At 45.3% G+C, this 13780-nt stretch overlaps 1 protein-coding gene across 2 annotated transcripts in view; it reads left to right on the top strand.

The window, feature by feature from the left end:
• The window catches only part of WDR35 (WD repeat domain 35), a 333796-nt gene that overhangs the window by 292232 nt on the left and 27784 nt on the right, over positions 1–13780 (top strand). For both annotated transcript variants that reach the window (XM_029595967.1, XM_029595968.1), the window contains 2 exons: positions 926–1066; positions 11123–11279. In XM_029595967.1, the coding sequence (XP_029451827.1) occupies positions 926–1066; positions 11123–11279 (298 nt within the window). The remainder of the gene's footprint in view (positions 1–925; positions 1067–11122; positions 11280–13780) is intronic.

The raw sequence follows: 13780 nt of genomic DNA, 5'->3' as shown, positions 1-13780 counted from the left end.
TGGCGTTAATTTCGGCCGGCACCGGGAAAGTGTACAGAAAAGCAGAAAAAACTGCTTTTCTGTACATCGTCCGACTTAATATCATAGCAATATTAAGTCGGAGGCCCCAAAATTTAAAAAAAATCCAAAATTAAAAAAAAAAATAAAATTAAAAATCTGCCCACGGCCTGCGGTTTGGAAGACGGACGCTCAATTTAGTTAGCGTCCGTTTTCCGAACTCATGGCTGTCAGCAGGTTCGAGAACCGACACCGGTAAAATTGAGCATCGGCTGTCAAACCCGCTGACAGCCGCTGCTTCTGTCAAAAAGGAGGCGCTAGGGACGCGCTAGTGTCCCTAGCGCCTCCTTTTACTGCAGGCCCTAATTTACATAGCTGGGCTTTCTGAATTGTGCGCCCAGAAGAGTGGCCTGTGCGCGTGTCGGGATAAGCGGGCGGGCGCTCGCTGGCTCTCCCGCGCATTTTTCTGTATCAGCCTGTAATTGAATTGAATAATGAGTCAATCATCTTTCTGGCCCTTATCAATAACATTAAAATAAAAATGGTAATGAATCAACTGGAAGAGTATCCAAATTTTTGTATTTGCCATTGTCACAGTTTTATTATCTTTAATATATTAAAATAATCAGAGAGTAATTTTTTATTAAAAATTGCAGAAAGCTGTCGTTTTTAGCATTGTACCATGTAGAGGCTATGTCAGCTTCTGTTCAATTAGAGTATCATTGAAACATACGATTTGATCGGGGTGCTTAAACTTTTGTGTACAACTGTAATATTTTACCATCGAATATACTAAATTAAACTGTAAAGAGTTATGAAAGTTTAAAGTCACAAAAGGTTTGATTGCAAGTGTTAGGAACCCTCATTTTCCTCTTATTTGAGGCAAGTAATTGCAGAAATTCATTTGCAACTTTTTTTTTGTTTTCAGATTGCAGATGAAGAAGCAAAAAAACGGACTAAACCACTGCGTGTGAAAAAGCTTTATGTATTAGCAGCTTTACTTGTACAACAGTACCACGAACAGATGAAAAACACTCAAAAAGGAAAGCTGAAAGGGAAGCATTCAGAGGTGCAGAATGCCATCTAGTTTTAAAGTGGCTAAGATCTAACCTTGCAGTATAATATGCACATCTTTTAATAGGAAAAATTGTATTTACCTAGCCCTAAATGCTTGTCTTGGGTAAAACTTGCTATTTTAAAATTGCTCAAAAGAGTGGCATGCAGCATTTTTTCAGATTGTTTTTGCACATATTATTTACTTTGCAGAGTGGAAGAAATGGGCAAAATACTATATTAATTGTGAAATAATACTTTTAATTTTGTGGGGAATTTGTAATGTATTTTTAGTTTTTGGAGCAGTCCTTAAATTTGTCCACAAGTATTTTTCTGTTCTTAAAGGTGAATTTTAAAAGCCTGATGCACACCAAAACCAGGAGATACGTGAATATGTTGGGCTGGCATGCACCAAACAGATTTTAAAAGTCAACCGGATATGCACGAATATCCCACTGTGTGCACAAACATTTTTTTACAAAACAGAGGTGGGGCATCGGTGTGGTCTGGGCAAGGTATGGGCATTCCTGGATTTCAAATGTGCGTAAAAGCACACATCGGGGTCCCCTGCCATTTAACTTTACGTCTGCTATGGATGACATGTAAATAATAAAATAAAAAAATCTAGGCATGTCAGCAGGGTTTTAAGGGTCGGGGCTACCAGGGAAGAAAGGAGGCTATTAAATTAGGGGGATTTGGAAGTCCTATCCCTTAACTGGACCAAGTAGGAATGAAACTGGGAAAACAGGAAATGACATCACACATGTCTATTAAAATCCCCCTGCTTATGCAGTAGAAGCAGCATTTGCACGCAAAAAGGTGAATTTTAAGACCTGTGCACGGGAAACCAGAAGAGAACTTACAGTTGGAAGAGCACTGTTCTAATGTGTGTGAAGAAGAATGTTAAATCGTAGAAAATAATGGCAGTAAGAAGCAGGTTGATCAAAACCACTGCACGTCTATTTTATAACATATGGGCCTGATTTTAAAAAGCATTTACTCGAGTAAAACAGGGTTTTACTCGAGTAAATGCACTTTACTTGAGTAAGTGGGCTTTTGAAAATTGCTACAATATATGCCATTGAATTGTCCATAGGATTTACTTGTGTAAGTGCACTTTACTCCAGTAAATGGCTTTTGAAAATTGCTACAATAGTAGTTACATTTACATGTGTAACTCCTTTTGAAAATTACCCCCATAGTGCGTATATGCACGCATGATATAAATCGGCTATACGTGCATACATCTGCGCACAATTTTACATTGATGCGTGCATCTGCTTGCAAATGCTGCCTCGATCGCATAAGTGTGGGGGATTTTAGTAGATACACTCGCCGATGCAATTACCTGTATCCCCAGTTTGTTCCCAGTTCGCCCCAGTAAAGGAGATGACTTCCAAAACCCCATATCTAACTTGCTTCCTTTTCACCCTGTTAGGACCAACTATTAAAACCCTGCTGACTAGCCTAGTTTTTTTTGTTTCACAACTTACATGCCATCCATAGCAGAAGTAAAGTTACACTGATAGGGTCCCTGCACGCATTGGTGTGTATAAATACTCTACTACTTTCACAACTATCTCTCTGCCTCAACCAAAGCAAGACTGAAATATTGCATATATCCAACAATCACTCAGCAACGAAACCCACAAAAATGTTGAATCGCAATTTACGAATATGACAAGAAATCTGGGAGTGACTATTGACAATGAACTCAACCTCAAACACCACATCTCCAACATAGTCAAGAACGGTTTCTTTAAGTTGCAAACACTGAAAAAGCTCAAACCCCTTCTCCATACACCGGATTATCGAACAGTCCTCCAATTTATAATCTTCTCCAAACTTGACTACTGTAATTCAGTACTCCTCGGCCTCCCCGAATCCTCCATCAGACCCCTTCAAGTACTTCAAAATGCTGCCGCCAGATCCATCATGAACATAAAGAAATGCAATCACATCACACCCACACTCAAAGCACTACATTGGCTTCCCATCAGCCAAAGAATCCAATATAAAACCCTCACCCTCATCCACAAAAAAATAAATAGCAATGGGATGAACTGGCTCAATGATGCCATTATACCAAACACCCCTCAAAGAACCCTCAGATTCTCAGACACCGGTCTCCTCACTGTTCCCAATTCCAAAGCAGCGCACCTCTCCCATACCCGAAAACGAGCCATATCAGTAGCTGGTCCCACACTTTGGAATTCCCTCCCACCCCGCCTCAGAAATGAACCTTCCACGTAAATCTTCCAGAAACACCTCAAAACATGGCTCTTCAGAAAAGCCTTCCCGCCAGATACATAACCTCTACCTCCTGCCTGGACCCAGCTACACCTTGAAACTAACACACTCTATTCCCGAACATCTCCTCGGTGAACCCTCCTTCTACTCTCTCTGTCAGAAGTAGTTCCCTACCCCCCCTCCCCTCCCCTACCCCTTTCCCACCTAGCCCTCTACTAAATGCTACCCAATAAGGAATCCTCCTCTTTTTTCCTCTCCATAACTCCATGTAGATCCTTATTGTTAAGTTATCCTGCTATGCTACAATGTCACAATGTTATTTTGCTACATGTAGATCGTTATAATAATTTTAATTTTATCCTTCTTAAGTTACAATATCAGAAAGTTATAATCCTAATATATAAAGGTACAACTTTAATTGTTACAAGTTAACATGTTTCAATGTAAAATAAGCAGACCTTGCCTTATTTGTTATGTTAGATGTAAACCGATGTGACATCTCGATCGAATGTCGGTATATAAAAGCAAATAAATAAATAAAATAAAATAAAATATGCTAGTTTCATTCATATTTCCTGGCACACCCATTGCCCACCCCTTTTATGAAGAAAAATTTTAGACCCGGAGATACGCGCATACCCAAGTGCCTCTTAAAATCCGTGGGGTGTGCACCGTTCCGATATACGCACGTATTTCCCAGCTTTGGCGCATGTAGGGCTTTTAAAATTTACTTGTTAGGGCCGGATTTTAAAATACATTTTCTCAAATGAATGGCTTTTGAAAATTACTACAATAGTAATTTTATTTACGTTCGTAACTCCTTTTGAAAATTACCCCCTTAGGCACACGTCACCTTAAAACTGCGCGCACCTGTGCGCATGGTCAGCCTATTTTATAACATGCGTGCATATATGTACAGATGTTATAAAATAGTTGTATCCCTGAGCATGAGCCGGTAAACATATGCACATGTGCATCTGCGCACCCTGTTTAAAAGGTATCATCGCTATGCTTACCATTAAAGGGGGTGTAACGTCCGTTTTTTTTTTTTTCAAGATACAAGTCCTTTACTGTTGACTTACCTGGAATCCAATTTTTTTTTATTTGGTTTTGTTTTTTAAAATTTTTGTTTCGTTAATATTTAGCCAAGTAAACTATTTTTTAAGCCATTTTATGTTGTTTTTTTCTGTGACTTGGCCATCTTAGTTTCTTGGTGTTTTCTGTTGCTAGGATTGTTGTGCAAAAATGATGTGTCAATACTGTGGGAGGTTTATACAAGATATTTGTTGGCTTCATTTGGAAAACTTCCTTCTGGAAAAGAGTCAGATGAGACAGGGGACAGTTTCAGGGACTTGAATTGGTAGAGGCCAACTCAGTGGAAAGATTCAGCAGCAGTAGCTAAGGAAAGTTCCCTGTATGTACCCGGATCAGTCCAGACTCCTGGGTTTTGCCCCCCCCCCCCCCCTCTAGCAGATGGAGACAGAGAAATTTTCAAAACAAAACTCCGCCTTATATAAGATGGTGCCACTTACAGTCCGGCAGTATTTCTCTGTCTCCAGCAGATGGTGGAGGTGCAAGGCCTACAGTCTATGCTGATTTCTTATTGGAGTTAGTTAAAGTAGTTAGTTCTGTGAGGTTTAGACAGTTTTCAGTCGGTAAAACTTTTTTACTTTAATTTTAAAAAAAAGGAGCAGTTTCTGTCCTGAGCCTCCTAGGGGGTTTGTAAGGTCCTGAGGTTGTTGAGGCAGCTGCATTACAGGATCGAGGGCCCTCTTGTTCCAAGCTAGCAGCTCTGGGTGCGACACCAGGGAGCTTGGTTCACTCCACCCCGCTGGATCAGGATCGTGGACCACTGCCGGGCAAGTTTAAAAAAAAAAAAAAGTTTTGATTTTCTTTCATTTTCTGTCACTTTCGCCGGCGCTGCGGCTCTCTTCCCTCCCTGACTCGGCGCTTGTGCGGACCATGATTATTTTTCTATTTTTTACAGAATTTAATTTTAGCTTTCTCAGGCCCGCTGCCCGATGCTGCGCTCGTCTGCATGCCACGCATGTGGCTCGCCCACACACGTCTTTCTCGGGAGGGCTGTGCTTGGCGTGTCTTCCCGGGGGGGAGGGATCCTCCGGGACCACGAAAATGGTTAGAAGCAAGGCTGCCCGAGCTCCTTGAGTGTTAGCTGCACCGAGATCAGCTGAGGCAGATCCGTTCCCGCTGAGCGCGGGAATGGAGGCCATTTTGGAGTCTTTTAGATCAGCGACTCATGCAGCTATGGGGAGGGGATTCTCCCGCCTCCTCTCTCTCCTCAGCCAGGGTTTCCTGTAGGGAGCGAACCTTTACAGACTCTCTCACCTGCAACGGAGGATAGCCCTCTTCCTCCTTCTCCTCTGAGTTTATTTTATTTCTCCACAAGGTTTTTCAAGCCAGGAGGGAAGGGAAGCTGCAGGCTGGGGGTAAAACTTCCTCTAGTGGTCTTAAGTCTCTTTCTCGAAAACGGTCTAAGTCTAAGGGAGTCTCTGGGTCCTCCAAAGCTAAGCGTCCTTTGCGTACAGGGGCTCATCAGACTGATACTGATTCCACGGGTCAGGATATGGACCCAGGGGACCAGGACCCGCAGGGCAAGCCTCCGATGGGGGTGGATACAGACCCTGATCAACATCCACAGGATCCAGCACGAGGCTCTCACATTGTGGAAGGAGACGACCCTAAGGTGGTCTGTCTGTTTAGGAGGGAGGAGTTGGCTTCGCTTATCCCTGCCATACTCGGAGAGCTAAGCATAGATGGGCCGCCAGAGGAGTCCAGGCTAGGGGCCATGGACCCAGTGTTGTTGGGTCTGAGGGGCCCGGCTACTTCCTTTCCTTTTCATTTTTATGCCACGGACTTTCTATATAGAGAATGGGATACCCTGGATCTGGGATTGAAAGTTAGCAAGGCTATGGATAAGCTATATCCTCTTCCGGAGGAAGCAACTGACATACTGCGTGTGCCCAAGGTGGACGCAGCGATGTCCGCAGTCACCAAAAAGACCACAATCCCGGTTACGGGTGCTACAGCCCTGAAGGACCTGCAGGATAGAAAGTTGGAGCAAACTTTTTGAAGTCTTGGCACTGGGAGTGCGGGCAGCTATGTGCAGCAATTTTGCCTTACAAGCGGGCCTTCGCTGGGTTCAGCAGTTACAGGCTAATGCTGGTCTTTCTGATGCTGAAGCACAGCAAGCAGGGTGTCTGGAAGCTTTGATCGCTTATAACGCAGATGTACTTTATGATCTTTAATGGACTTCGGCCAGATAAATGGTGTCGGCAGTCTCGGCTCGTCGGCTCCTGTGGTTAAGAAACTGGTCGGCGGTTATTTCCTCCAAGGCTCAGCTGGGGTCATTGCCTTTCAAGGGTAAATTGCTTTTTGGCAAGGACCTCGAGGATATGATTCAATCCCTGGGGGGGAAACAAGGTTCACCAACTGCCAGAGGATAGGCCCAAATCGAGGGGCTCCTTTTCTTCACGGTCTCGATTCAGAGGGAATTGGAGATTTTGTCCGTCCAGAGCTCCAGCTTCTTCCTTTCGGCAAGCATCCGGTCACCAACAGTCCTGGTCTCAGCCCTTTTGTGGCCGACGCTTTGGCAGAACTGGGGCTACCCAGTCCACATCTGGGGCCAGGTCTTCCCAATGAAGGGACGCCAACCCATTCCTTGGTTCCAGCTGTCGGGGGCTGATTGTCCCTGTTTTACGAGGAATGGGTCAAGGTGATGTCGGACCAGTGGGTCCTTACTGTGATAAATCAACGCTACGCTTTAGATTTTGCACACCGCCTTCCGGAGTGGTTTCTGGTCTCCTCATGCGGTTATGAAGAGAAACAACAGGCAGTACAAGATACCTTGCAACACCTTCTGCAACTCTGCGCCATCACCCCAGTTCCTCAAGTAGAGCAGAGAAAAGAGCGTTATTCCATTTATTTATTTATTTTATTTTATTTAAAAACTTTTCTATACCGTCGCTAAGTTATATACCATCGCAACGGTTTACAAATAGGCACATAGACTAAGGTAAGTAAATGTAGGTTATCGTACATTCTAACAGGTGCCAATAAAGTTCGGTTACAATTTCATAAATAAAATCATTATTTGAGTAATATTGGTCAAGTCCAGGTATATTATTGAGTTACTATCGCTTTGAAATATTACTTCTTAAATGTAGGATTGAGTAAATTCATTCTCATCTGCATTACCCTGTACTTTCATTCTCTACCCTCCACACTCTTTAATGAAGGCTTTTTTAAAGAGCCATGTTTTTAGATTTTTCTTAAAAGTTTTGAGATTATTCTGTAATCTGAGTTCGGGGGGCATTGTGTTCCATAGTATGGGCCCAGCCAATGATAAAGCCCTTTCTCTCGTAGTCCCCAAAAAAGAGGGGTCCTTCCGACCCATTCTGGATTTGAAGCGTGTAAACCGCTGCCTCAGGGTGCCACGTTTTCGCATGGAGACGTTACGGTCAGTCATTGCCTCGGTAAGAAAAGGAGAGTTTCTGGCGTCACTGGACTTAACGGAAGCATATCTTCACATAGGCATTCGGGCCGACCACCAGACGTTTCTGAGGTTCTCGGTAATGGGTCGCCATTTTCAGTTTCAAGCTTTGCCCTTCGGTCTTGCCACCGCGCCCAGAACATTTACCAAAGTAATGGTTGTGGTGGTGGCTCATCTGCATAGAGAGGGGTTTCTGGTGCATCCATACCTGGACGACTGGCTAATTCAGGCAAAGTCGGAGTCGCTCAGCCAGTTGGCAATTCATAAAGTGCTTCAACTCCTGCGATCACTGGGTTGGGTGATCAACTTAGCCAAGAGCCGACTGGTGCCCACCCAGTCTATGGAGTTTTTAGGAGCTCTATTCGACACTCAACAGGGGAGAGTGTTCTTTACTTCGGACTGAATTGTCAAGCTACAAGGACAAGTGCGGGACTTATTGGCCAACCGTCTCCCCAGAGTGCGGGATTAATTGCGGGTTCTCGGCTCCATGACTTCCACCCTGGAACTGGTGCCCTGGGCCTTTGCTCATGTGCGTCCTTTACAGTCAGCGTTGCTTTCGCTTTGGAATCCAGTCTCCGAACAGTTTCGTTTACCTCTCCCTCTTACGGATACGGCGCACTCCAGCCTCGCTTCATGGCTTATCTCGGACAACTTATCCCGAGGAGTTCCCTGGAGGTGCCCGAATGAACAGTGGTGACCACGGATGCCAGCCTTTCCAGTTGGGGAGTGGCTTATCTGAGGAAGTCAGTGCAGGGACAATGGTCCCAGGAAGAATCTCAGTGGTCGATCAATCATCTGGAAACCAGGGCAGTGTGGTTAGCATTGCAAGCGTTCCACCCTCTCCTCCAGGGGAAGTCAGTCAGAATTCTTTCCGACAATGCCACCACGGTGGCTTCTGTGGCCAGTGGCCACAGAAGCCCGGCAGCTGATCAGCTGGGCGGAGAAGCATTTAGTAAGTATTGCAGCGTCTCACAAAACAGGAGTCGACAACGTTCAGGCAGACTTTCTCAGTCGGCACCGCCTTGATCCCGGGGAATGGGAGCTCGCAGACGAAGCTTTCCAGCTCATACGTGACACATGGGGCGTACCCCGCCTGGATCTCATGGCAGCGTTTCAGAACACCAAGGCTCTACGTTTTTTCAGTCACCACAGAGAAACAGGAGCAGATGGGGTAGATGCCCTGGTGCTGCCCTGGCCGACCGACGTGCTGCTGTACATCTTCCCTCCTTGGCCGCTGATAGGCAAAGTGCTCAGGAGAGTAGAGATACACCCAGAAGAAGTCATCCTCGTAGCTCCAGAGTGGTCGAGACGGCCTTGGTTTGCGGACCTGGTCAATCTGGTAGTGGCGGGTCCCCTGCAGTTGCCACTACTCCCGGACCTTCTCCATCAAGGGCCCATGTGTTTGGAAGAGGTTGATCGCTTTTGTCTAACAACTTGGCTTTTGAGAGGCACCGCCTGAGGAGCAAAGGGTATTCGAACGCTGTGGTGGCAACACTTCTCCGGTCGCGCATGACATCCACCAATCTCGCGTATGTGCGCGTGTGGAGAATCTTTGAATCTTGGTGCATGGACCGGGCGATTGTTCCTACTATGTCTTCAGAGTCAGATATTTTAGATTTCTAACAATCCGGACTCGCCAAGGGCTTATCGTGTAGTTCCCTGCGGATTCAGGTGGCAGCTCTTGGTTGTTTGCGTGGTTCCATTCAAGGCATGGCTTTGGCTGCTCACCATGATATGACTCGTTTCCTAAAGGGGGCAAAGCATTTACATACCCCGATCAGGCACCCTTGCCCTTCTTGGAATCTGAACTTGGTTCTCTCAGCTCTGTGTATGGTGCCCTTTGAGCCTCTGAAAATGGCTACAATAAAGGATCTCACGTTAAAGGTGATTTTCCTTATCGCTATTACATCTGCTCGCAGGGTATTGGAGCTCTAGGCTCTATCCTGTAGAGAGCCGTTTCGGATTCTGGTGTGTCCTTGCAGACGGTTCCTTCCTTTCTTCCGAAGGTGGTGTCTGCTTTTCACGTGAATCAGTCAGTGGAGCTTCCGTCGTTTCCCGTTTTGGACCGGTCAGAACCTATGTCTAAAGACTTACGGAAGCTGGATGTTCATCAGGCGTTGTTGCGTTACCTGGAAGTTACTAACGCGTTTCGTGTGACGGACCATCTTTTTGTGCTGTGGGCTGGTCTGAAATGAGGAAATATGGCATCTAAAGCTACGATTTTGCGCTGGTTGAAAGAGGCTATAGGCTCAGCATATTTGCTGCGTGGTAAACCTGTACCGTTTGGTCTTCGGGCTCATTCCACCCGTTCGCAGGCGGTTTCTTGGGCGGAGTGTCAAATGGCTTCACCACAGGAGATCTGCAGGGCGGCAACTTGGAAGCCTTTGCATACCTTTGCCAGACACTACAGACTGGATGTTCAGGCACCGGGTGAAGGAGGCTTTGGAGAAGCAGTGCTCAGAATGGGCCTCTCCAGATCCCATCCCAGGTAAGAAAGCTCTGGTACATCCCAGGAGTCTGGACTGATCCGGGTACGTACAGGGAAAGGAAAATTAGTTTCTTACCTGATAATTTTCGTTCCTGTAGTACCACGGATCAGTCCAAAGTTCCACCCGGGGAACGCTTGGAAATAAGGGAGAGTCCGCTCAGTTATTGATTGATTTGTTTTCAGATCTACAGAAATTGGATTGTCCGTCCTCAAGTGGTTCTACAGGTTCAGTTCCTAGGAGCCATTCTGCTTTGACATTGAGTAATACTGCCAGACTGTAGGTGGCACCATCCTATATAAGGTGGAATTTTGTTTTGAAAACTTCTCTGTTTCCATCTGCTAGAGGGGTGGCAAAACCTAGGAGTCTGGACTGATCTGTGGTACTACAGGAACGAAAATTATCAGGTAAGAAACTAATTTTCCTTTGTGAGTGGGGTATGTCCTTCCTGGCATGATAGTGGCCGGAGCTTAGCAGAGGACCTAAGGAGATGCAGTTGGAGTCGGGGATGGGAGGCCTGAGATGAGATGGTGACTGATTTGGGAAGGTGGCCAAAGAGAGGTTGCAGTGGGTGGTGGTGTTATTGATGGAGTGAATAGAGTTCAACGAGATACAGCAATGGTGGCTTGGGTTTTGTAGCAGATGTGGTCTGTGGTTAGACATCAGCTGCTGAAGATTAGGGAACATTTAAGCAGGTGAATATCTTATGGTGTTAGCTTATTTATATGACTTAAGAAACTTGCAAAATCAAAGCCTGTTTTTTGTTTAAGGTTTGAACTGTTTATTAGCTAGCTTCTCTTTGTGATTTGTATCTGCATTTTTTCAGGCTACATCTGCTTTAGCTGGTTTACTAGAGGAAGATGCACTTTCGTCAGATAATCGGATCATAGACAATGCGTGGCGTGGAGCAGAAGCATATCATTTCTTTTTACTGGCACAGAGACAGCTCTATGAGGGTTATGTGGATGCAGCCATGAGGACAAGTAGGTCTCATTGAGAATGTGCATGATAGCAAAAGTGAAATGCATATTAGTCAGTAATAAGTCTCTATAGCTTTACAGCAGCACAATTGTTTGTGCACCTAGATTTAACCACCTGTTTTTACATTAATGTGCTAAGAAAAAAATATTTTGCTAGCATACCAAAATGTATATTTTTGAAAAAAAAACTAATAAACAAATAGGGGTAGATTTTAAGAGCTGCGTGCGGGCGTACATGTGCCCGCGCTATGCAGTGCACACACATGTATGCCCAATTTTATAACATGCGCAGGCAAGCGCGTGCAGGTTATAACATCGGGGGTTGGCCGCGCAAGGGGGTGCACAATTGTGCACCTTGCACGCACCAAGCCGCACTGCCTTCCCCCGTTCCCTACCCCATCACCCCACCTTCCCTTCCCCTAACTCCTCCGCCCCCCAGCCCTTAGCTAAACCCCCCAAAAAATGGCAGGCGCAAGTTGTAAATGGCTGCTGAGCCGGAGGCCTCTGGCCCCGCCCCACCCCCGGTCCGCCTGTTCTGCCCCCGGGCCGCTGCTTTAGTAAAGCCCTGGGACTTAGACGCCTGGCGCATATAGGGCTTTTAAAATCAGCCCCATAGTTTGGTAGAGATGAAAGGTTTATTATGCTAACAGATGTTTTAGGATGCAGGCTTTCAGAAATCCAAAACTCCTTGCCTTGGGTAACTTACAGCCAATACAGTGAAGGTCCTTGTGTCTGTATCAGTATGCTTAGGTATTATTTGCAGTACATTGCCAAAGAAAGAGGTGTTAGTAGTCTCAAAAGCTTGCATCTTTAGACATTCTTTAACCTTATGAAGGTATTGTGTTTACCTAGCTGCTTTGTTGGTTTTCTTTTAACTAATTTAATATTTATTTTCATTCATTAATTTGCTCTTGAATAGCTTTTCCCTAGAGAATCCAAAATAGCTGTAGGCAAGCTAGGAATACTCTGAATTTTCTTAGTGTAATGTCTAGTTATCCCAGGACAAGCAGGATGTAGTCCTCACATAGAAACATAGAAACATAGAAATGATGGCAGAAGGAGACCAAACGGCCCATCCAGTCTGCCCAGCAAGCTTCGCACTTTTTTTTTCTCATACTTATCTGTTACTCTTGGCTCTTAGTAACCCTTTGGTTCTATTTCCCTTCCACCTCCACTATTAATGCAAGGAGCAATGTTGGAGCTGCATCTAAGTGTAATTTATAGCTTAAATTAGTTAGAGGTAGTAACCGCCGCAATAAGCAAGCTACAACCATGCCTATTTGTCTACCCAGACTATGCAACTCAGTCCCTGTTGATTGTTGTCTGTATATAGATCCACTTTTCTTCATTCCCCCTGCCGTTGAAGCAGAGAGCTATGCTGGATATGCACGTAGTATCAGACTTCCTCCCCTGCCGTAGAAGCAGAGAGCTATGCTGGATATGCACGTAGTATCAGACTTCCTCTCCTGCCGTAGAAGCAGAGAGCTATGCTGGATATGCACGTAGTATCAGACTTTCTCCCCTGCCGTTGTAGCAGAGAGCTATGCTGGTTATGCATTGAAAGTGAAGTATCAAGCTTATTTGGTTTGGGGTAGTAACCGCCGTAACAAGCAAGCTACTCCCCGCTTTTTGTGAATGCAAATCTTTTTCCACATTTCCTCTTGCCGTTGAAACTTGGAGCAATGTTGGAGTCGCATTAATCGTGTGTATGTTTATTGAATAAGGGTATTATTTCCAGGTAGTAGCCGTCATTCCCGTGAGCCACCCGTTCTTCATTCATGTCCTCTAGACTTTATGGATCCACAGTGTTTATCCCATGCCCCTTTGAAGTCCTTCACAGTTCTGGTCTTCACCACTTCCTCCGGAAGGGCATTCCAGGCATCCACCACCCTCTCCGTGAAGAAATACTTCCTGACATTAGTTCTGAGTCTTCCTCCCTGGAGCTTCAACTCGTGACCTCGGGTTCTGCTGATTTTTTTCTGACGGGAAAGGTTTGTCGTTGTCTTTGGATCGTTAAAACCTTTTAAGTATCTGAAAGTCTGTATCATATCACCTCTGCTCCTCCTTTCCTCCAGGGTGTACATATTTAGATTCTTCAATCTCTCCTCATAAGTCATTCGATGAAGACCCTCCACCTTTTTGGTCGCCCTTCTCTGGACCGCCTCCAAGCTGTCTCTGTCCCTTCGGAGATACGGTCTCCAGAACTGAACACAGTACTCCAGTTGAGGCCTCACCAAGGACCTGTACAAGGAGATAATCACTTCCCTTTTCTTACTCGATATTCCTCTCTCTATGCAGCCCAGTATTCTTCTGGCTTTAGCTATCGCCTTGTCACATTGTTTCACCGACTTCAGATCATTAGACACCATCACCCCAAGGGCTCTCTCCTGCTCTGTGCACATCAGCCCTTCTCCCCCCATCGAATACAGCTCATTCGGATTTCCATACCGCATATGCATGACTCTGCACTTCTTGGCATTGAATCTCAGCTGCCATGTCTTTGA

The sequence above is a fragment of the Rhinatrema bivittatum genome, chromosome 3, assembly GCF_901001135.1.
Source record: "Rhinatrema bivittatum chromosome 3, aRhiBiv1.1, whole genome shotgun sequence".
Taxonomy (NCBI): Eukaryota; Metazoa; Chordata; class Amphibia; order Gymnophiona; family Rhinatrematidae; genus Rhinatrema; species Rhinatrema bivittatum.
The sequence above is the reverse complement of the archived record's forward strand: the minus strand, read 5'-3'. Positions and strand labels throughout refer to the sequence as shown.